At 34.6% G+C, this 23,519-nt stretch overlaps 1 protein-coding gene across 2 annotated transcripts; it reads right to left on the bottom strand.

Annotated features, from left to right (window-relative positions):
* Positions 1-16,126: 16,126 nt before the first annotated feature.
* On the bottom strand, positions 16,127-23,066 carry crm (cramped chromatin regulator). Of its 2 annotated transcripts, none has more exons than XM_067784247.1 (9): positions 22,890-23,066; positions 22,142-22,432; positions 21,673-22,078; positions 21,400-21,603; positions 18,802-20,159; positions 18,408-18,557; positions 17,875-18,346; positions 17,663-17,811; positions 16,127-17,595 (listed from the first exon to the last, which is right to left on the bottom strand). In XM_067784247.1, exons 2-9 carry the CDS (start codon positions 22,418-22,420, stop codon positions 17,494-17,496), a joined length of 3,120 nt encoding a protein of 1,039 aa, XP_067640348.1. In that variant the 5' UTR covers positions 22,421-22,432; positions 22,890-23,066; the 3' UTR covers positions 16,127-17,493. The 2 variants fall into 2 exon arrangements, with proteins under 2 accessions (XP_067640348.1, XP_067640349.1); XM_067784248.1 differs by lacking the exon at positions 22,890-23,066 and adding an exon at positions 22,692-22,867.
* Positions 23,067-23,519: the final 453 nt, after the last annotated feature.

Genomic DNA, 23,519 nt, shown 5'->3' with positions numbered 1-23,519 from the left:
TTGTTTGTTTTATTTTATCTAGGTTTAGTAGCACAAGTACTAGCTAAGTACGTAGGAGTTCTCACATAAGGACTGGTACAGAAAGTTCTGCAAATTGAGAACACCTTGTACATATTTATTTTTTTTTTAGTAATAACCGGTCAATTCTACCTAATCTAAACGGTTGTTCGTGTGACTAAAGTTGTGATTGAATCTGAGTGCGATTGATGATAAGCCTGTTGATGAACTGCCATTTAGATCATAGCGCTCCTCTATCGTTGGCAAGTTATAATCGGGGATAAAAGAATTTGCTGTCGTGAGTAGGTTAGGTTGAAATGGCTGATCAATAAGGACCTCAGACAAACTGCATGTGTCCATAGTGTTCGCTAACTGAGTAGGCACACAAAAATTACGTTGTTTGAATTGAATTGCCGGTATTCAAACTGCAAAAGCTACGCTATCCGAGCAGCCTAAGATGGCCCATTTAAGAGATTTGCTGGGGAGCGAAAGGCGGCAAAGGAGTTCTAACAAACAGTATCAGTCCGCCCTGCTAATGTACATAGATCGGTCGATCTATAGTTATTAAGTTGGTGAGTCTCAATATCGCTGTCGTGGCCGACACCACACCAACTGATTTTTCATACAGCATCCGACAAGAGCAAACGAGTTATCAACCTATTCTCTGCCAGTCTCCACAGGCAGCTGCTGTGGAAATTAAAAAAAAAAATCAGCGAAGCCAATGGATGCCAATAAAGTACACAAACATTTACAAATACATAAATTTTATAATTTATTTAATGATTTGGGAAAAATTTAAACAACGTGACATCAGGACGGACAAGCCGACAGCTGTTTCGATTATACCTTGTAAATCTCTTCAAAGCCGTTTCTCCCGGCAGTGGGATTTGAACCCGCACTCCTACAATGGTGAAGGGTTACAAACGCATTCAGCCACGTCATGCCTTAGTTGTAGTAAACCTTATCCCAATTGCCTTCTTGCATATTTTTTCTTTATTCACAGTCCATACTTCGTATGGCATCATGTGGTAAAGTTATGCGTTGGTAAGGCGGCTTCAAAGAAAATTGGTGTTGGTTGTTTTTGTTCTATTTATAGAACTACAATGAATTTTGTTTTCGCGCTTTGTCGAGTAACACAGGAACAATTTGTTGGTGGTTACGTATACGCAGAGGCGTCACATTAAAGCACGCAGCCATACTTATGTACAAGGCAACGAAGATTTCACAGACATATATGTATGTAGCCGGCAGCTAAGAGCAGAAGTTGTTACTCACACATACACACGCATATGGCTAGAAGAAAAGTATAAACTACAGATATACATTAATATTAACCTGGGTCGATTTGTATGGACAAAAGTTAACCGATATCGCGCCATCGATTTTCTATAGGATTTGGGCCCAGGAAAAAAAGTTCCACTACGCATACCCAAAGAAATAATTTTCGAGCCTGCGAAAAAAAATGGCGAAAGGATAAATTTTTCGACCAAAACACTATCCAAAACCCAAAAATTATTATTTTTTTTTAAAAAACTGTTTTAAAAACGTTGGTGATAACAGTATTTTTATATTTTTTGGGCTTTGGGGAGCGTTTTGGTCGAAAAATTTACCCTTTCGCCATTTTTTTTCGCAGGCTCGAAAATTATTTCTTTGGGTATGCGTAGTGGAACTTTTTTTCCTGAGCCCAAATCCTATCGAAAAATCGATGGCGCGATATCGGTTAATAAATCGACCCAGTCTAAGGTATATAGCTGAATAACCAAGCATGAGATACAACTGTTCTAGAACGCATGATCGTGAAGCGACTAGATGTTAGGAGAAATGGTCGATCGAGGTAACCGAGAGTAGTGCAAGCTGAGGAATCAGTAACCAGTTTGATTTAAACATGGTAGTAGTGAAGTATAATTGTGAAGTACTAATACTGAATATTGGAGTTATTTATTCGACAGTTCAGCGATTCGAACTTTAGTAGAAGGTGCATAATTATCAGGAATTCCCCAAAACTCGTTACAACATGTATGTACATATTTCCAAAAACAAATTTTAAAAACAGCAAAAAATGGGAAAGAAAATGCCCTTTAAAAGAATTTATAATTAATGAAAAATGTGTACCTTTGAGCAATTAATTAAAAATGTTCTTGGCAGAATATTTTCAGTCAACCTACTCGCAAATTATTTTCTAACATGTCATGCGAAGGCCGCTGCTTAAGACTAATATCAAAATGCACGTCCTTTAAAAAATTTGAAGATCTTATTATCAATAACATCGAAATTATGTCACTTTTAAAATACCATGACCAAGAACTCAATATAGATGTACATACATAAGTTTATCCTGTTTTCAATTCTTGCTAGTGCTTTCTATGCGCTCTAAAACACTTCTAGATGCTGTGCTGTGCAGTATTATCGTCTTAATAACCGTCTGCATGTCAATGCTCGCAGTTTAGCTCTGGCATCTTTGTTGCACAGCAAACTCTGTCACTTCCATTAGCTTGGAATCGTCGGCGAACAAGTGTTTGTGGTGTAATGATAGCTTGCTACGCCTACCACACCGAAAATCATGGGCTCAAGGCCTGGAAAAAGCAACATCAAAATCAAAAAAAGTTCATTTACGTAGTTAGAAACAAAATTTGTGAGCGTGGTTGCCTCGCAAATTTGTATTTTTTTTTTTTATTTTTTTTACACAGCTGTGACTTACATTCGTTGATCTTTTCTGTTGTTGACTTAAAGTTTCAACAGTCACTTCAGAGTCAACAATTTGTGCGAAGTTGATCCAACAGTTACTTGCGACGGATTACAAATTGACAGAATTGACAAGTTGAATTTAACCAAAATTTGGTTGATTTTACCATTTTTACATTTAGTGTATGAATTTGAGATTACATCGGTAAAATTTTCTTGAAAATCATAATATATTATTTCTGATAAATCATACGACTTAATTTTGTGCTCGTTCAAAATTGTTGAGCCTTTTTATATAATTATAAAAAAAATTATGTATATTATTTCGAATTGCTGTTTTTATGTACGGGTCCCTTTTTCGCTCTTATTTGGAATCCAAATCCATAAATACAGTTTTGGTTATAAAGATGGAGTTTCGGGCTATTAGCGAACTTTAGGCAATTTTGGTCGTAGTGCTTTTGTTTAGCTATATTTTATTAAAATAATTTGTTAAAAATAAACGATTGTGAGCACACAAAGAAATCTATTTGTACTATGGCACTATTGTGAATATTTGCACTGCATTACCCGCAGTTGCTCCTATACGCCAGATGGCAGCGCAAGCTGTAAGTTTTAATTGATTGATAGAACAGCTGACTTCTGTTGATATTTGATAAGAGACTTTTATATTGGTTGCGCAAGATGCGCACGGGTCCGGCTCGTAATATATTATTTCTGAAAAATCATACGACTTAATTTGGTGCTCGTTTCAAATTGTTGAACTTTTTTATATAATTATAAAAAAAAATTATTTTATATTATAGTTCAGTTACATTTCTCGAAGACAGCCCATATCTTATTTCTTTCGTGTAACTCCTTACCCACTTCAACATGCTATACGCATTATTTTCTCTAAGCAACACTTTTTACATTAAATTTTCTTGAAATACCTAAAAAAAAAATATTATAAAACACGATTTTTGAAGAAGCGATGGCAGCAAAGAAAATACCTAAAAGGAATTGTTGAAAAATAAAACTATTTTTTAATAAAGAGAAAGTCGCAAAATGACGTATCTTATGCAAACCAAATTGTATTAATAAAGGTAAGATATACACAAACAAACAAAAAATTATTAAAAAAGAAAATAAAAACGCAAAAAAAAATTTAAGTTTGTTACGCAGTTTTTTGTTGATAATTAAATCTAAAATTAGAAAAATCAAAAAAAAATATATATATATATATGTATAACGCAAATATTCAATCGAAAGCAAGGCGTAAATATTTACATTTGTAAGAGTAAAAAAAAATATTACATACAAAATTTAATTGGAAGAACATTCGAAATGCAATCTTATTGTGGTATTTTAAGTAAACAAAAAAAAAAATATTTGTTTAAGCGCTAAGGTAAAACAAGTTTCTTTATAAAAAAAAAAAATGTGACAAAACCATAAACACGTAAAATGTAACGAACTGTTCATTCGCTATAATAAAGGTAAAAAATATATGAACTTCATTATTGTTAAAAAGCTTTTTCTTGCTTTTTTGATATAGTAAAAAAAAAATAGGTTATAGCTGAAAGGCCGGCAATAAAAAATAAATCCATTTTTGAATGCTTATAACTCGAAATAGCACGTACACCATTTATTTAATTTTTTCTATTGGTTTTAAAACTGCGTGTGTAGTCCAAAGTCGTTGATGAAAATATAAACTTGCATATTCTAATAGGAGCTCAGAAATTTAACACAAGCGCCAACGGAAGCTTTTGCATTACAGAATGCGCCTAAATGTATGCTACAAAATAAATCATGTGTAAAGCACGATATAGCATACAGTAGCGGTTAGGCATAATTTGTTTGATTGAAGATGATGAAGGTGATTGCTTGTGTTAAAATGCTGTTGTTGTAGCGATTAGAACACTCCCCGAATGCCTTGGGTAGTGTTATTGATGTTGATGGTCCTTTGCCGGATGCAGATCCAGTACGTTCCGGTAACAAACGCCATAAAGGTACTAGCCCGACCATCGCGGGAACGATTTGATATGACCACATGCAACTTTCAAAGCTATACCGCCCTTCCACCCCCTAGATGCATGAGGAGCTTCGTGTCGCCAGAGCCTCCGCTATTAAAGTAACCGGATTCGCCACGGGTAGATGAGGTGAGGTTGACAATTGGGTTGGAGAAGCTATGTATTGCGCTGGCAACCCCTTGAGGGTTGCGCTACACAACCCCTTGAATCTAAATCTAGAAATGCTGTTGTTGGACTCTATTGATACTTCTAAGTCTTTCTACTCCTTGCGTAAAGAACAAGGTGTGTAGCACGTTTCGTATAGCGTAACCTATAAATTGATTCGCACAATGCCTGACTGTTGTAGCCTTTCAAACTTGGAAATAGGTACAGAATTTCCTTGTTGTTTTATATTGCAATGACTTTTGGTTGTCAGAAGATTTTGGGTGCAGCTTCTTTTAAAGTTTGTTGCGTTCGAAGACCCATCCTTTCGGCGAGTTTTATATTTCGTTGTTTTCGTAAAAAAAAAACTTCCTTTTTGGTGTGAACAGGTAATTCGCGCCTCTTTGACTGTAATTCTATAAGGACGTATCTTCTTCTGCGTCACAAAAGAAGTTCCTATTTAATGTATTATGCAGTACATTAGAGGCTCGTGTGGCTACAATTAGTACTATTGTGCTGCGCATTTGAATAGGTGCTCAGAAAAAAAAGCCACCGACACAGGAAGTACATTTTATGCATTGCCCCCAAATGTATGCTACAGCATCATGTGGCGCTATTTTAAATGTTGCATTTCCTCCGAACGCTTTAACAATAACAATGTGTGCGTTCGAACATTTGGTCGTTGGTCTTTATATTCTGATCACCTATTCACATGTGTGCAAAGCAAAATTATATAGAAAACGAAAAGCCACCGATTAACAAACACTAAATAAATACTGCCCTGCTAGACAGCTGTCAGTCATTTGAGGCATCAATTTACAGATATGGCTGATGGAAATTTACATCAGGGCGTAAAGCAAAGTTTCTATCAGGTTGTTAGAGGCGACATGACAAACCTGATGTAAACATTCTGTATACGTGTATGCATACACATACATACCATGGTTTTCCATACGAATAAAAGGAAAAATTTATGCGAGTGTATTAGTGATGTCAAAAATTCTGTGAATGTGTTGGAGTTTCCGTCAGCTCTGTCTAGGTGTGCATTTGAACAGGTGCGCTACGTGAGATATCTGGTTTATCGACAACTGCTGACGAAGAAACCGATTGTTGTGCATATCGCTTGAACCAAACAAGATTTAAATTTTTTTTGTTTAATTACATAGCCACCTACTTCTGGATTAAGGCACGATATTTTATTCACTATTTTATCGTTAGCGGTAAAGGCGCTACGTGGATTAATCGGGTTTTCGATAACTACGATCCTTGTATATCTCTTGAACCAAGCCAAATGTAGATGTTTTTGTTTTCTTTTGTATTATATAGCTACCCACTTGTAAATTAATCCCCAGTTTGATATAAAATTCCATCATTAACCCTACAAGGCAAAAATGGGAATTTAACGGTACACAAATAACCCAGCACCAAAATTTTCCTATATCTACATATATAAATGCAAAACAAGAACTTAGAAAATATTGCTTTGTTCAAGAGATGTAGGGTAATTTAGATGCTGGGTTATGGAAATTAAACTTTTCTTGTTTTTTTAACCCCAAACTGAGTCGGAATTTTGCAAACGTTGCATCTCTTAATAGGGGCTCAGAAATCACAGAATCACAAACTGCAGCGGAAGCAGTTGCATTATAAAATGCTCTTAAATGTGTACTACATATTAACAATGTACAGCGGAAGCAATTCCGTTGCATGCATTATATATCGTATTTTTATACCCGCTGTACTTGTACACAGGGTATTATAACTTTGATTGGATAACGGTTGGTTGTACAGGTATAAAGGAATCGAGATAGATATAGACTTCCATATATCAAAATCATCAGTATCGAAAAAAAATTTGATTGAGCTATGTCCGTCCGTCTGTCCATTAACACGATAACTTGAGTAAATATAGAGATATCTTCACCAAATTTGGTACACGAGCTTATCTGAACCCAGAATAGATTGGTATTGAAATTGAGCGAAATCCCAACAAACATTTAGGTTAGAAAACGATTAGAAGACGAATCGAATTCTAATGTATTTCTCTAAGGTAGAAGGTTAGAAGACGATTTGCGAAACTGTCGCGAATTATAGCATTCTCGACAAAAAGGGGACTTCGTTCTCGATATCGAGGAAATGGTTAGAATTCTAATCGAATTCTAACGTCAATTTCTAATGGGTTTCTAGTGAGAATTTTAAAGTGATGCGCAATTAAGTTCAATTATTTAAAATCAGCGAAATTTTCATTGTTTCATTATATCAAATACTTTTATTTGGTTATAAACTTGTGTATTAAGAAGGAACATATTTCAAAGACTTTTTCTATTACAATAAATTAAAACCGTACTTAAATATTGAGCTCAGCATTTCTAGTGTTATTCGAATCGTTTTACAGTCGAACTCTAACCTAGTTTTCGATTCGAAATGCATTAGAGAACTACATTAGAATTCTAATGTAAAATTACAATATTTCTCTAACGTTAGAAACTGTGTTTGCTGGGATCGGATGATATCCACACCCACTTTTTCTATATATAACATTTTGGAAAACACAAAAAACCTGATTATTTAGTAATAATACACCTAGAATGGTGAAATTTGTCATGTGGACTGATATTGAGACTCTTGATAAAAATTGTTTAAAATGGGCGTGGCACCGCCCACTTGTAATAAAATCAGTTTTACAAATATTACTAATCATACATCAAAAATCGTTGAACCTATTGTGACAAAATTCGGCAGAGGGGTTGCCTTTTCTATAAGGAATGCTTTGAAGAAAAATTTACGAAATCGGTTAGTGATCACGCCCACTTTTATATAAAAGATTTTTAAAAGAGGCATAGATGAATAAAATACGCTATATCTTTGCAAAAAAGAGCTGTATATTAATGGTATTTCATTTCCCAAGTGGATTCATAACCATAAATAGGAAAAATTTCAAATTTAAAAAAATGGGCGTGGCACCGCCCCTTTTATGACTAAGCACTTTTCTTATTTCTGGAAAAAATGGACGAGATCGGTTAAAGACCACGCCCACTTTTATATAAAAGATGTTTAAAAGGGTCGTAGACGATAATAATAAGCTATATCTTAGCGAAAAAGAGCTTTGTATCAATAGAATTTTACTTTCTAAATTGAATTTTAACATTAAAAAATTAAAAATTTTTGAAAATGGGTGTGGCACTGCCCCTTTTTTGTCTAAGCAATTTTCAATGTTTCGGGAGCCATAACTCAAAGAAAAATTTACATATCGTAACAAAGCTGGGTACACAAATTTTCCTTATAGCAGGAAATATTTCTAGAAAAAATGGATAAGATTGGTTAAAGACCAGGCCCACTTTAAATTACTTTAAAAAGGGTCGTAGGCAAAAATAATAAGTTAAATCTTAGCAAAAAATAGTTTTGTACCAATTGTATTTTTATTGTTCTGTTATATCTTTCTTTTAAAATAAACAGTAGGGAAATCCCCATATCTGAAGGAAAACTGCATTATTACCCGCTCAAGGTCATTGGTGATAGCCTCTGTATCCTTTTTGCTTCTTTTAAACGAAAATTATTTCAGAATAGAACCATATGTATATGTATTTTTGCGCAGCCTGGTAACACTATTAAGCACACAAAACAAACAACAACAGCATTTCAAGTGTACCGCTGGGTATGTAATGTTCGGTTTCACCCGAACTTAGGCTTCCTTACTTGTTCTTTGTTTGCTTGTGTAAACACTGTCCTTCCCTATAGGCAGCGCCCTTTTTTCGGTTGCAATGCATCTTTCTTCAAACCAATAGCAGTATTTTGCGATTACAGCCTCGGAAGCGGGCGCGTATGTTGTCTACGACGAGATAGTGATGTGAATCGACACTAGGCCCTTGTCGTGACTTTACGTTTTGGCTCTTCAAGCAGGTAAAGGAGGCACTATGCCTCAAGCATTGCTTTGTTCCACTTTGCTAACAAGCATTTGCACAGCCTGAATTAAGTATACTAGGTTTTCACTATTGATTAGTCCACCAAAATTAAGGTGGTATTTCGCCAGGTTAACAGGGGCTATTATAACTGTTCGCGTTCGTTTTTTATAGCCTTTCAATGTCATTGGAGCAAAATAAACAACATTATTAGATTATTAAAAATAGTTTAGCACTTTATGTATACACAATATAAATACAAATTTATATGTCTGAGTTGTATTTTTTTTAAACACGTTTATCATATTGAGCACCTAGATCAAAAGAGCGATAATCTAAAACACAATCTTTAGAAATTGCCGTTTATTGATTAAAAATAAATTAATATTTCGCGCAATTTATCGCCGAGGAGATTTAGGTCGAGCTTCTCTTCCGATTTGAGTCGTGCTCCTTTTTAATTTTTCTCAGAAATTGGCGGAAAGTAACCTACATGTTTTAAGGGCCAATTAAACTTCCTTAACCCTAACGCCATAGTCGTAACCATACCCATATCCATAACCATCTCCAATGTGATCGATTAATGGTGCCTTAACCTAAAAATCGTGAAAATTTCATAAAAATTTAGAAAACGCAAAAAATTACAAACATATACCACAAAAAATAAGTCTCTTAGTCAAAAAGTATCCAAAACAATTAATAAAATCTACAAGAAGTTATTAAATTTACCAACTCAAATATTTTTAGGTTATGGATATGGCGAGAAACCAAAAACCAATTGGTTGGCTATGGTATGGTTATGGCGTTAGCGTTATGGTATGGCACCATTAATCGATTACATTGATTTCCATAAAGTTGGTTCGATCAGCTGTTTTATCTGGTTATGGATAAGTCACCATTAATTGGCCCTTTATGCTGACTCCGAACGGCAGAAATACACCGTGGTCGAGGGGCGACCAAGCTTAGAAAAACTTTATACTAAATTTTTGATGTTGCTTTGCGCGGGATTCGAACACCACGGCATCATATGCGGCAATTAAATTTTTAGTTTTTAGATTTTTTTTCACTAGGTAAGTAGTATAACTAATACCTAATGTAGAATTGAATTGCATAACTTAAATATTACAGTTTTTAACTTGCTGCATATTGATCTAGGTGTGTGTTATGTGACCGTTCATTTACTCAAAATACGTGCTCATTTCATTAGGATACATGCTGTTTTATTTTTTCTTATATTTTTTGTTAAATAAACTTTAATAATAACTGATTCACACAGATTTCAATAATACGTTTTCAAATAATACATTCCAATACGTACAACTTGCAATATATTACAATTATATATCGTCAAACATAAATTCTCCGCAAACCGAACAGAGGAGAAAAAAGGCAAAACAATTAACAATCTCTTATGTTATAAACGTACGCATAAACAACTATTCTCTTAATTTGTTGCCAAAATAAGTAACAACGACGGTTAAAGTAAAACAAGCTATTTCCTACAATTTGGAAGCCTACCAATTGACTTAAAACGATCCATGAACGTTTGCGTGAGAATGATTGTAGTGAAATAAAAGTCCTTAAATAGTCGAATGTTTTACTTATTACACACAAAACTCAATACACATCGTTTCTGGCGTTCTTGCCCTTGCTGTAGTTATTTTGGGAAGGAACGGAAAACTGTTTCACAAATCCGGAATATGAAAAGATATAAAACTATGCGCTCTAATTATTTTTCCTTTACAATCATGAGACGCCGGGTAAGTCGTTATACCGAGTGAGAGAAATGGTCAAGTTGAAATACCTCACTTTTTAAATCATTTCAGCTTGCCGCCAAACAACAAGACGGCCAAACAACAAGACGGCCAAAAGTTTTGAAAACTTTTCTACAAAATTTTTCTATTTTTAAAACGACAAACGCTACTGAAAATACAAAATATTTTGGAGCATTCATGGTAATTGAATCATGATTTTAGAGCTATATTTTTTTAAATAAAAAACGAAAGTGCTCATTTCAAAACACGCGAACCAAATCGGTTTTGTTGCGTGTTCCATATCGTATCGAAATGAAAGCCACCTGATTTGGTGCACTGTATTGCGTTGTGAAGCCGTCAAAACGTACAAACATTTTTTTTCGCAACGCAATACAGCCTTACGCTATCCAAGTTCATATCAGATGTAATATGGAAGGGTACTTGTAAAGCCAATATATTTTGTTCAAGTCTACTGTTTTGCATGGTTTGAGCCTATTTAAATAAATAAAGTTATAATATTCGAACTTAAACCATAAGATATTACTGCTACATCGTATGTATCAACTATTGAGCGAATGCTATAGCGAAAATCACAAAATCGGCCTAGGAAGTAATAAATAAAAAGTATACATACTAGTATGGTTATGAATATCGATATTATAATATAACATTTAATCTGAATTTTGTAAGTTTTACGCTCTAAGAATAAAGAAATATGATAATTTCAATAAAATCGTTATAATATTTATAGCATTCTGATTTTGGACACGAGTCTGTGCGGTCTCGAGCGCGCATAAATTTTTGTGATTAAAAATTTTTAGTGTTCTGTTCAAACTTATTGTGCTAATCTAACGGCAATTTTGATATTAAATATAAACGCATTAAATAATGCAATTTTTAGAAATAACAAAAGCTGCAATCAGGTGAGTGATTTTAGCGTCCTTTAAAGAACTTTTGTGAAATTTTTGTTCTTAATAAAACGGCATTAAGTTCCTTAAGCACTGCCGTCAAATCATTTCTAAAGTGTTGGAAAAAAAGGCTGCATATTGCCTTCAAAAAAGAGGCATAAAGTGCGTTTAGCACTGCCGAAAAGTACAAGACTGAAAATGGCGTCACCGGCACAAAAGTCGGTGGCGTCACTTTCTTGTGAAGATAAAGACAAAGCCACTACGGCAAAAAAGCCTAAAATATTGGAGAATACCAATGTGACAGATTTTTATGAATTATCACCAAATGGTTTAGTGGAAATGAAAAAAATGGAAAATGACCAATTCGCAACCGATGTAACTGTACAAAGCAGCGACATGGAGACATCAAATGATACAGCAAACGTAACGGTGAATTCCAGTTTGTCTGGGAAAATTCAGCCAAAAGAAGATGCAAAAAAAGAAACGGTAAAACCAACAATAACATACCCGCCAAATTTTCGCGGAGACATTTTTGTACTTGTAGACACCAGTGTCACGACATGAAAAATGAAAAAGTAACGAGTGGCTTAACTTTATACAGCCAAATAAAGAATTTGCGTATTAAAGATCTTGACTTAATATACTCAATAGGAAAATCTCTTTATAAAGTATTCTTCAAAACCACATATGCAGCAAATAGCTTCATAATCGATGATAGAGTGAGAAAACGTGGACTAAAACCTTTCATTCCTAGGACTGCGCTGGAAATATATGGAGTAGTACGTGGGGTTCCACAAAGCTACACTGAATATGATATACTCAAAAAATCAATCTCTTCGGTACATATAGTATCAGTAAAGCGCTTCACGCGCAAAGACCCCAATAGCGATTCCTACATACCAACATCCACTTTAAGATAGGTTTTATGGGAAATGAAATTTCCAAAGAAATCATTTTCGAATATACTCCTCTAACAGCCGAGTTTTACGTACCTACATTGAGACAATGTAGCAAATGCGGCACATTAGGACACACAAAATTTGGATGCAAATCCAAAGATGCCTTCAACGCGGAAAAACAACAATAACACCTGCATTCTCTGTGGCAGGGAGGGACATACAGCCAAAAATAAAAATAACTGCCCACATTGGCAAAAGGAGATGGAGGTGAACCGCATCAAAACGGTAAAAAAATTGTCCAGAAAGGAAGTTTTAGATAAATACTTCCCAAAAAATACAAATCGTTTTGATATATTAAGTGAGGATGAAGAAGAGTTTCCTGTTTTAGTGCAGTATAATGACATTTTAGACACAAATAAATATATAAATAGACATTTAACTAAAAAAATCATATAGCTCTATAGTAAAAAAGACTAGTCCGGCTAAACCCAAAAGGGAAAATTACAAAGCGGTAAATACAAAATCGCAAATCATTTTAAATCAATTCATTACCAAAAAAACTTGGTTACACAATATGAAAAACTAATGAGTGAAATTATCAATATCACTCAAAAACTCTCACAACAACAAGGTAGCTCTGATACCTTACAAGAAATTCGCGAATATTCTAACATACAATCTCTCATCTCCTCTTATTCTAATCATGAAGATGATGCAATATAATTGTCAAAGCCTTAAAGCAAATATAGATACAATAGATTATTATATAAACACGTATAATATAGAAATTGCAGCTTTTAGCGAAATTTTTTTTCAACAAAATCAAACACATAGAAAACTTTAAAATTTTAATATTATTAAAAAACATAGAAACGATGGGTATGGTGGCGTTGCCATTGCCCTTAGGAAATATATAAAATTCAAAAAAATAACTTACAATACCGACTATGATATTTTAATAATTATAACAATCAAATCTTCAACCTAATATCACAATAGTTTCAATTTACCTTCCTCCTAATATCACTATAGGAAACTTTAATTCAGAAATTCACAGACTTTTGGAATTTCTAGAACCTTTTTCAAACACCTTCATTCTTGGAGATTTCAACGCAAGAGCTACATTGATTGGTGATAGAATTGACAACTATAAGGGTAAACATTTGGTTAGTATGATTCAAGAATTCAATTTTCATCATTTAAATAATGGCAATCAAACCTTCCTAATAGATCCGCGCACCATGAACACGTCAGTGCTAGATCTTTCATTTACAAACTGCACCTTTCACTGCTCCTGGAAAGTTGACACAACACGTATAGGAGGCAGTCACCATTTACCTATCTTAATTGAAACTCGACTATTGTGCAATCAAAAATCGGTATTTCTAGCTAGAAATAAACTTTTACAATCTCTAGAAGTTCTTGAAAATCATACTACAATCAAGGACTTAGAAAACAAAATCCAAGATGAAATTAGAAGAGCAACTTACACGATTGATAACACCAGAAAACCAAAACCTTGGTGGAACGAAAGTCTCGACAAGAGCTACCGCTTCCTTAGAATAGCAAATCAAAAAGTAAAAGCTTCACCGAGTCTGGAAAATATGGATAACATGATAGCAGAGAGAAAGAAATGGAAAAAGGCAGTCAAAAAGGCAAAAAAAGAAAATTTTAAGAAAAAAATAGAAGAAAGAAATACCAACATGGGAAGGAAATCTTGGCGCTTTGTCGATTTTAATCAAATAAAAGTAGGCATGTAGAATGAAGCCAACAACCAAAATTTTTTAAATATGATTAATCAACAAGTACCAGTTGTGAGTCAAAGACTATCTCTTAACAACGAAGTCGAACCAAATACCAATCTCACGTTTTTATTTGAGGAAATAAAAGAAACACTTTCTAAAAAGAACATAAACTCAGCAGCCGGTGCTGACAAAATTTCATACAGGATGTTAAGATCACTTCGTGATATAACCTGAAATAACATCAAAACATGCTTGAACGACATTTTTATTTCTAACACCCTTCCAGAACACTGGAGTCTAATTAAAGTAGTACCTATGCCCAAAAAAAGTAAAGATCTCAACAATTTTGAAATTTCCGGCCAATAGCTTTAATAAAAGTTTTTCTTAAAATAATCAACTCCTGTCTTAAGGATAGAATTAACTTATACATTGAAAACAACAAAATACTTCCACCCAAAACCTTTGCATATAGGAAAAACAGTTCCATATCAACCTGTTTAAATGACATAATACATCAAATCACTCTACTCAAAAGTAATAATAAATATGTAGTTTTTTGCACAACAGACATTTCAAATGCATATAACTGTGTGAATATAAATATTTTAAAAGGTCAACTTTTTGATATCGGCTTAGAAAACCTATATACTGAATGGATAATAAACTTCCTTAGCTATAGAATTCTCAAAATTGGCGATAAAACAACTGAAATTTTCAATGCTCTTCCTCAAGGCAGCTGCCTTTCACCACTTTTATTTAATATATATACTGCCAAACTCCATGATCTTCAAGATGAAAATACTCAAGTATACCAATTTGCTGATGATTTCTTTTTCATATCCTCAGGATTAACACTAGAAAATGCAAAATTCAATCTTCAAAACTTTCTCAACTCCTTTGCATCAAATTGCAATACTCTTAAACTGAATTTTAATGCCAGCAAAACTAAAGTCATGCATATAACCAAAGGTCCAACGAAGGAAGTCAATGTAACTATAAATGGTTCAACACTTGAACAAACAAAATCAGCAATAATTTTAGGTAGAGTCATAAACAGTTCCTTAACTTCAAAAACACACTATCAAAAAGTAATAGAATCATCTTCAAACAACTTAAAACTTTTTAAATATATTACCAATATCAAATCAGGTTTACACCCACAAAAGGCTTTAAACATCTACAAAGCAATGGTCAGATCAAAGATTGAATATTGCAGCACTACACTTGCAAACAGTGCTAATGTATCATTTCATAGTGTACAAGTCTAACAAAACAAAATCTTTAGAAGATGTTTAGGTACAAGTTTTAACATAATATATACAGATGCTTCAGTAGGTGAAGATAAAACAAGCTGTGGAATTTATTTACTAAACACAGCCACCGAACAATCTTTTCATATTCCATATAAATCATCTTCAGTTTTTGGAGAACTACTCGCAAGAGAAGCCATCGACATTTCAATACAAAACAACTACTCATCTGGCGTTATTTTTACATATAGCCTAACAGCATGCCAAATACTTAAAAATCATACAGCTACGAATAGCATTCCAGCTAAAATTCTCAATACAATTTCAAATCACAACTTTAACAATGCACATGTCAGATGGATACCCAGTCACAAAAACATATTTGGCAACGAAAAAGCGGATGCTATAGCCAAATCAGCTATTATAAACAGCTCTTGTAAAACAGTGAAACTTACGATAGATGAAGCTTGCAAACGTATCAAGAATTATATATACGACCAGTCATTTCAAAATTTTCTAAATTACTCCAATACAAACCAAAATCTGTATGCCACCATCTTCCCTTCTAGGAGGAATTTTGCGTGGTTCAAAAATTTTAAATTTAAACCAAAATATATCAAAACCTGAAACCGTATACTAACAGGACATACATATTGATAGGAAATATTTAGTCAAGATCAAAGCTACAAACTCGTCTCTATGTCGCTGCGGTGATACAGATTGCTATGAGCATCAAACCTTTCACTGTCCACTTTTGAACAACATTAGAGTCACCTTCAATGTCTTTAATGAAGCACATAATTTTAAAGAAGTCTTTAAAGACAAAAACAACGCTAAATTCACTCAATTAGTAAATTTTCTCCAAAAAGCCGTCCTTAAATTTTGAAAAGTAAATTGATAAAAATAAGAAATCTATAAAAATAATAATAAAAGCAGCTATCATAAATACACATTAAAACTTTTATTTTGTTCACATTTTTGCGTTCGTCTTATATGTGTTTATGTTTGTTGTACACAAATCTCGATTCCACCTGACTCATAAATTTTTTTTTTTATGAATAAAACTATTCGAAATAATTTTACATAAATTTCAAACTGTAATCTTCATTGCATTCATCATTAACTGCAATTCTCATTGTATTCATCAAAATGCAATTTTTTATTGCAATCATCAAATAACTGCAATTGTCATTGCAATCATCAAAGAACTAAAAGTGTCATTGCACTCATCATACAACTGCAATCCTCATTGCATTCATCATAAAACTAAAAGTCACAGAACAAGACCACGAAGGAGAAAATACACATATAAATAATCAGGCAATACATTTTGCATTCATTTCATCTACAACGCCCTGTGGATCTCAAAATCCAATATATTTTACATTGTTGTTAGTCATCAACGCGCTCATTGTGAAATAGTACAAATAGCAAGCTGCTACACAGGGTTCTGGCCTCGATGGTATTATCCTTGTGTACTAGTGGAGCCAAAGTTACACATACACATTGGAAAGTTAATCCAGTATTTAATCATTATATACTTTGGACAATAACCTGGAACTGGGACTTTCAAATATAAGGTCCTCATCCATGCAACCAAATCTCGAAAAAAAAAAAAATAATAATAATAATATTTATAGAAATTAAAGCTCAAAGTAAAAATATTTGTATCTTAAATCTAACTAATTAGTATTATTCAATATTCGATACGACAGTTGTACGATAAAGACCTACTTCTTTGATTATTATCACCTTATAAATCGAGAATGCATACTGCCATTCTTTAGCCAAACAGAAAAGACGTTTAAATTATGTGAATTTTGTTAAATGAGGATACGTTTTCAGCTTTTGATCGCATAACTATCGCATAACTATCGCATCAACAATCAGTTTAGAGGTGATTTTTAAATAAGTGATTAGAATAATGTCTATGCGCATATATTTAAATAGCGCATGTGTGTGATTTATGTTTATACATGCATATAAATATGTGCTAAAATGTACATGCGTGTGTGTATGCTTTGACCCTTACGCTGCCTCATAAATAAATAAAATTAAAAACAAAATTGGAAAACTGAAAAGCTGAACGAATATGCTTACATACTATTGGTGTTTTATGGCTACAAATAACTTATATCTATTTATATAGTTTGGTCATATTTTCATGAGATGTGGAACCGTGTGGAATATCATCATACAGTTACAGTTATATATTTTTTTATTCCTTATCTTGACTCTGCATTAAGGCTGTAATCTCTTGAAACTTATGCATATAATCAACGCTGCTTTCGCTGAGCACGGATAAATTCGACGAGGGATCCTAGATAAATGGTATTAATTACTGTGTGCATTTCATTTCATTATTCAATAACAATAACTCAATTTACCAAAATATCGCGACTGGCATTTATCTCATCCAAATGTCCTAGAAGGCTTGTTAAGGAAAAGTCATTAAGATTCTCCTCCAGCCACCGTGAGTTCGAGGAAGAGTCACGCAACAAATGGGTGGGCGTCATGCCGTTGAAGGAACTTGTATCTGTACGAAAACAATCTTGTAATAATTGTTTTGTATATATTACAAATTCTTAAATGAACTTACTTGTACATTCATCAAAGGCGCTGTCCGGAAAAGGCGATGAAAGCGATATGTCAGCAATCGAATCGTACATGCGTTCAACATCTGCATTAACCGTTTCCATCATTTGATATGTCGTGGAAGTTGAAGGATGGTTATCATCACGCATCTCTATAGATTGCGCTACACTTTGCAGTGCATCGGTAGTATCATAGTCGTTCGTAATTGCATCGGATTGTGTTGAAGTATTTATAAAGGTCTGACAGTTTGGTATCGTCTGCGTGGTAGTCGCAGTTCCTAAGGAGTTGTCATGATGCGGCACTTGAGATTCGAAGTTTGAGTTTTGTGACATGTTTCCTAAATTCCCAGGCACTTTCCGAGCGTGGTCAAAATTTTTAACACTTAAAACATCATACGACTGATTTGTTGTACTTCCACCTGGTAGCAACATACGTTGTACAAGCACTTGTCGCATTGATTGCTTCTGGCGTGACATCTGTGTGATGTGAAAAAAAAATATTAGAAAAACCCTAACTTTTCATTCGATTTACACTTACGCCACTCAATTGTTTGGCGCTATCCATGCTAAATATAGGTCTTCGTATAGGCGCCACAGGCTGTCTGAAAACATTATTGCATTCATTGGGGCTATTTGCCGAGTATGATTTTGTTGAAATATAAGTCTTTGTTGCCAAATTACGCTCCAGCTGAAGGAGAAAAATGTTGTTTTAGTTATTATTAGATGTCGAGGCCGGTATCACTCCAACTCAAACTGAAATATCGATGTACATAGAGTAACACAGAATAATTTTTATTTTTTTTAGTCAAATTTTTTTTATGACCTTATCCATTTTGACATTTTGTGCCCGATACATTTAAGGAAACCCACCAAACATATTTCACTCTAAGTTGGAAGCATTTCGACGTTTATATAAAATACGCGAAACTTACTCTTGTTTTATTCACATTACGATCGCATGTGTGACCACAGGAGCATTGCCGTTTACGCAATCGTTCACTCAAATTAGCGATCAATAGTAGATGTTTAAGTTTATTACCAAAACCAGCAGAAGAAAGAGTTTTCAATAGGTCGGGATCATTACACTCTGTAGGATTATAAGGCATACCATTTTGTTTTTGCATAAACAATTTTGTGTCCGATGGGGTCATCGATTTTAAAGCATGAGCACTACCACCACTTATAGCAACGCTTAAAGTATTGCTGACACCAGCCGCATTCACATTTGCTTGTTGTTGTTGTCTATCGGTCCAATAATAATCTAGTTCAAGCCTCGAATCATGTCCCAGCACCACATATAAATCACCTATGGTAATATCTGCGGCTGTCGAAATGGTCCAGCCTTTTCGTATTCGTCGTATTACCGCTTCGCTAATGAGAGGCTTAAAATTCGGCGCACTATTGCGTCCCGTACTGCGTGTATTGGCATGTTTACGCAAACGCGCTTGATTTCCGGCAGTAATTTGGTTATGATTGGAAGAAATCGTATTTCCGTTTGTTGCAGATGATGAATCTGACGCAATCAATGTGGGTTTAATTTCGTCTTGTAATTGCCCAGTGCTTTCCTTATTTACACCACTGTCATCTGTGTCTGCGGTAAGCAATTCATGCAACTCATCGCTTAATTCATCGCTGCTGCTTTCACATTTCGCAGGCGTTACATCATGTTCCGATACCCTTCCAACTTCCTCCTTAACCACATCTCCAGGTAGGCTATCAGCTTCGGATTTTTCATAAGGTGGACTACTGAGTTGTTTATTTTTCTTTGATTCAGGTGAACGCTTTTCAGAACAGCTATCGGTACGTGGTCTTTTATTCGCACTTCGCTCTAGCATCAATGTTTCTCCTCGCACTTGTATGCCCATACGTTCTTCATAAGCCGCCAGACAAATATTACCACTGCCAAGATATTCAGTAATGCTCAGTAATGGGCGGTGTATGAGTACACCTGGTGTAGGTAGAAAGCACATTTCGGGATCCTGGTAAGCAGGTGATTTATCTGAAGCCTCTGTTGTTAACAGGGAACCATTACATTCAGCTGAGGTGGTAGTTGTTGTGACAGCACTATTTGGTGGGAATAATTTTAATTCCTCTTCAGCTAATTTTTGTTCAGCGCTCCGCCATTTTAATTGAAATGTTTTAATGAAGTTGACAAGTTTCTTATGAAGTGGGACAGTGGTTCGTACACGCGGATTTTGAGCAACCATCTGAACGCGTCCGAATGCTTCCATCGTGGCGGGACTGACAATAACTTCAATTTTTGAAGGAAGGCGAATATCCTCAAGAGAGTCTTTAAAGAGGATAATTTATTAGAATAGAGTCATAATGATAGTAGATAGATTGCATGTAAACAAATTGTTTGCAAATAGAACTGAAGATAATAAGCGATTAAGATCTAGCGCTCGTCAACTTGGGACCCTCACTGCCTCCATGTCAAAATACCAAGCTAGTAGCACTTATACAGTTGAAACCTTACTGCAACAACACTCTCTATAGTGAGCAAATAGTTGCATATCACTGAAACCTCAATAAATGTGCTCTTCGAAGAAAAAAACTTAACTTTAGACTATGGAGGTGTGGATCCTCCACTTGTACAATTCTAGAACTTGTTTAGTAAATAATGTTCATGAATTTTTGAAAATCTTTTCTTTTCATAATTTTTTCCTTTTATAACCGCCAAGGCCAATAATCGTCGGCGGTAGTTGACATTCCAACACCCACTACCTTTTTCAAAAAAATGTTTATTTACTACGAATTATGCAGTGCGGGTAGCTCCACAATACCTTTACAATTTTTCCCACCATTAGTTTCTTCTATTCTACAACCGGGCGGGCCGTCCGATTTATCATCGGAGTACTAAACAAGTATTTTTCTACTTGTAGCGATTAACCAAATAAATAAAGTTTTTGGGGAGCTTTGCGTATACTGATCCATTATAAAATTAATAAATGCAAGATGTGATAACCCCGGAAGAGATATTAGGCCAAGCTTTTCTTCCAATTAGCGCCGTGGTCCTTTTTAATTTTTCCTGCAAATTGGCGGGACGGGCCCTACATGTTTTACGCCGACTCCGAACGGCATCTGCAAGGCAGATGAGTTTTCACGGAGAAGCTTTTCCTAGCGGAACTACACTCCAAATGTTTTCCAAATCACTGCCGAGGGGTGAGCCTGCTTGGAAAACTTTTTTCTAATTAAGATGCTTGTTTCTAAATGTTTGATGTTGCTTTGCCCCGGAATTGAACCTAACATCTTCGGTGTGTTAGGCGGAGCAAGCTATCGTCACACCACGACGGCCGATACATTACGCTCGGTAAAATAGCACACAATAGACAGAATTGGCCGCAGGAAGGTATAAAGGATAATTGGGAGAAGCTATAAAATGCGACAAATAATAATAAGTTTCGCTAAACAACCCTTTGAATCCCAACAATACCATTATGGCTTGTTTTTACACATAATAGACTGTTAAAAAAAATAAATGGCTGTAGGCACAGAGGACCTAAACATAATACTAATAATAAAGTTCTCACCGTCAAGTTGATTTAAACGCCTCAACGTTTTACATGATGGAGTTTTGATGCGTAAATTCTTTCCCTTACAGCGCACTGTAATGTGACCTTGATAGACAAGATTTCTTAACTTCATAAAATGCTTATCTGTTACAAATTGTAGCTTTCTACGCATTTCACCATAGTTGATAAGGGCATATAACTCTTGCGCGGGTTTTCTAACCTCTGAAAGGAAAGATGATGAATAAAAGCTAAATTTTTTTTTCCAATTTATTTTATCAAATGTATACTTACCATCAGAAAACTTTATATATTTGCATATTTTGTGATAAGTTTGATAGTAGTGTTGCCGCACTTGATCTTTCGTCTTAAAAGCACCATCAGCCGCGCTTCTACGTTTCAATTTTGTATTTATATAATTGCCGATCGCTTCAAAGTCCTTTCCAAACTCGTTGAGAGCATCAAAAAAATGATTACGTTCTAAATTTGTCCATGTAGGCTTAGTATTGCTGCGTAATTGTGATGGTGTTTTTTGTATTGTCTTCTCATCACGTTTCAGCTGATCACGTTCAGTTGGTGGTGGTGTTAAGGGTCGTGTCTGATCTTGTTTCATTTTTTGTATGACACGTGCGCTCGCACGTGTACCTGGACAATTATGCGTCTTCACAGAACCTAGAAGTTCTGTCACCTCAGAATTCAACTAAGAAAATATTAATTATTAAATCAAAAATCAATTTAAATTTAAGTCCATATATGGTGTTACCTCATTGCGTTGTTTCTCGTCAGCATTTATAATGGCACCACCGCCACCTGTTTTGCGTTCACTAGCATTTTTGCCACCTCCAATACCGCTTTTACTACTATTGATTGGTACAAGTGCGTCTCCTCGTTCCTTAAACCAAATTTGTGTTTCGTTCTTTTCCAATGAATCCATGGTTTTAATGGTCTCTTCATTATTCCCATGTACGGGTGTTGGTACAGTTGTCGTCGTACTTGACTGAGCCGATGGATTTTCACTGCCGCCCAGTCCATTGGCGCTCATTTTCAATGGACCCTAAGATGAAGAAAATTTATTAATTATCCATATGAAGCACATGCTACGGTAGCAATCTAAATTTATTGATTTTTAATTAAAATTAATTGTGGAAAAACATTTGGTTAAACCCCAGACACGACAAAGAAATTTTAATTGCGCTCTAGCGAGTTCCCAAAGAGGCAAAATTTTTGAATTGCATTTACTCCACCAAAAATTCACAGATCTTCGAAATTTTTCCAGAAAAATAATAGACACACTTTGAAATTTAGTTATTTACCAAATTTATGATTTATTAATATCAAAATTGTACAAAACCACTTGCTAAAATTCCACTTAAATCAATTGCGAAAACCCGAAGCTGAAAATTGACAAAAATGGCGCTCGACTTTCGTATCGTTCAACTTTTCATATTAATATTTTTATACATTTTTATTTAAGAAAACTTTATTCCAAATTATTTTAATCATAAAATTACCCGTTCAACCGTCAATTCCCACCACTTTTTATTAAAAATTCATATAAATTAAACACTTTTCACATTGTTTTCGTATGAGTATGGCCATTGGCCAAATTTCTATTTCCTATTTTCTTTCTATTTTGACTGATTTGTATTTGTTGTTTTGCAAGCAGAGGATTTTTGTTTATTGATGCATTTTCGTCAAGTTTGCTTTGATAAGTGCGAAATCGGGTTGCAGATGAGTAAACGGAAATATGGTGAATAAGTTCCGTATAACGTTGCCATATCTTCTTATTAAGTTTTAGACTCGTCATTTAAATTTTTGAAGTTTTATAGTACCTTCACATTGAAAGCTCCATAAGGTGAATTTGGAACTCCAACTCTTAAACCCAGGAGTCGAAAATTCTCTGGTTGCATACGTTAACAAACTTTTGTTCAACAGAACTATTGGCTGTATTATTATAAGGAAATGGTAATATCGGAAGCAGCAAAATAAAAATACAATGCATCCGGTCCTAAGGAAAAGAAAATAGGTCGCCACCTGAAACTCCAGACAGTTCCAATAACTAATTTCGTTGGAATTCGGTATTTTTAGCCGATATTTACTGTTGCTGATCGGAAGCACTCGCATTCCGAGAGCATTAGTAT

This window comes from Eurosta solidaginis, chromosome 4 (assembly GCF_040869045.1).
Source record: "Eurosta solidaginis isolate ZX-2024a chromosome 4, ASM4086904v1, whole genome shotgun sequence".
NCBI classification, from domain to species: Eukaryota; Metazoa; Arthropoda; class Insecta; order Diptera; family Tephritidae; genus Eurosta; species Eurosta solidaginis.
The sequence above is the reverse complement of the archived record's forward strand: the minus strand, read 5'-3'. Positions and strand labels throughout refer to the sequence as shown.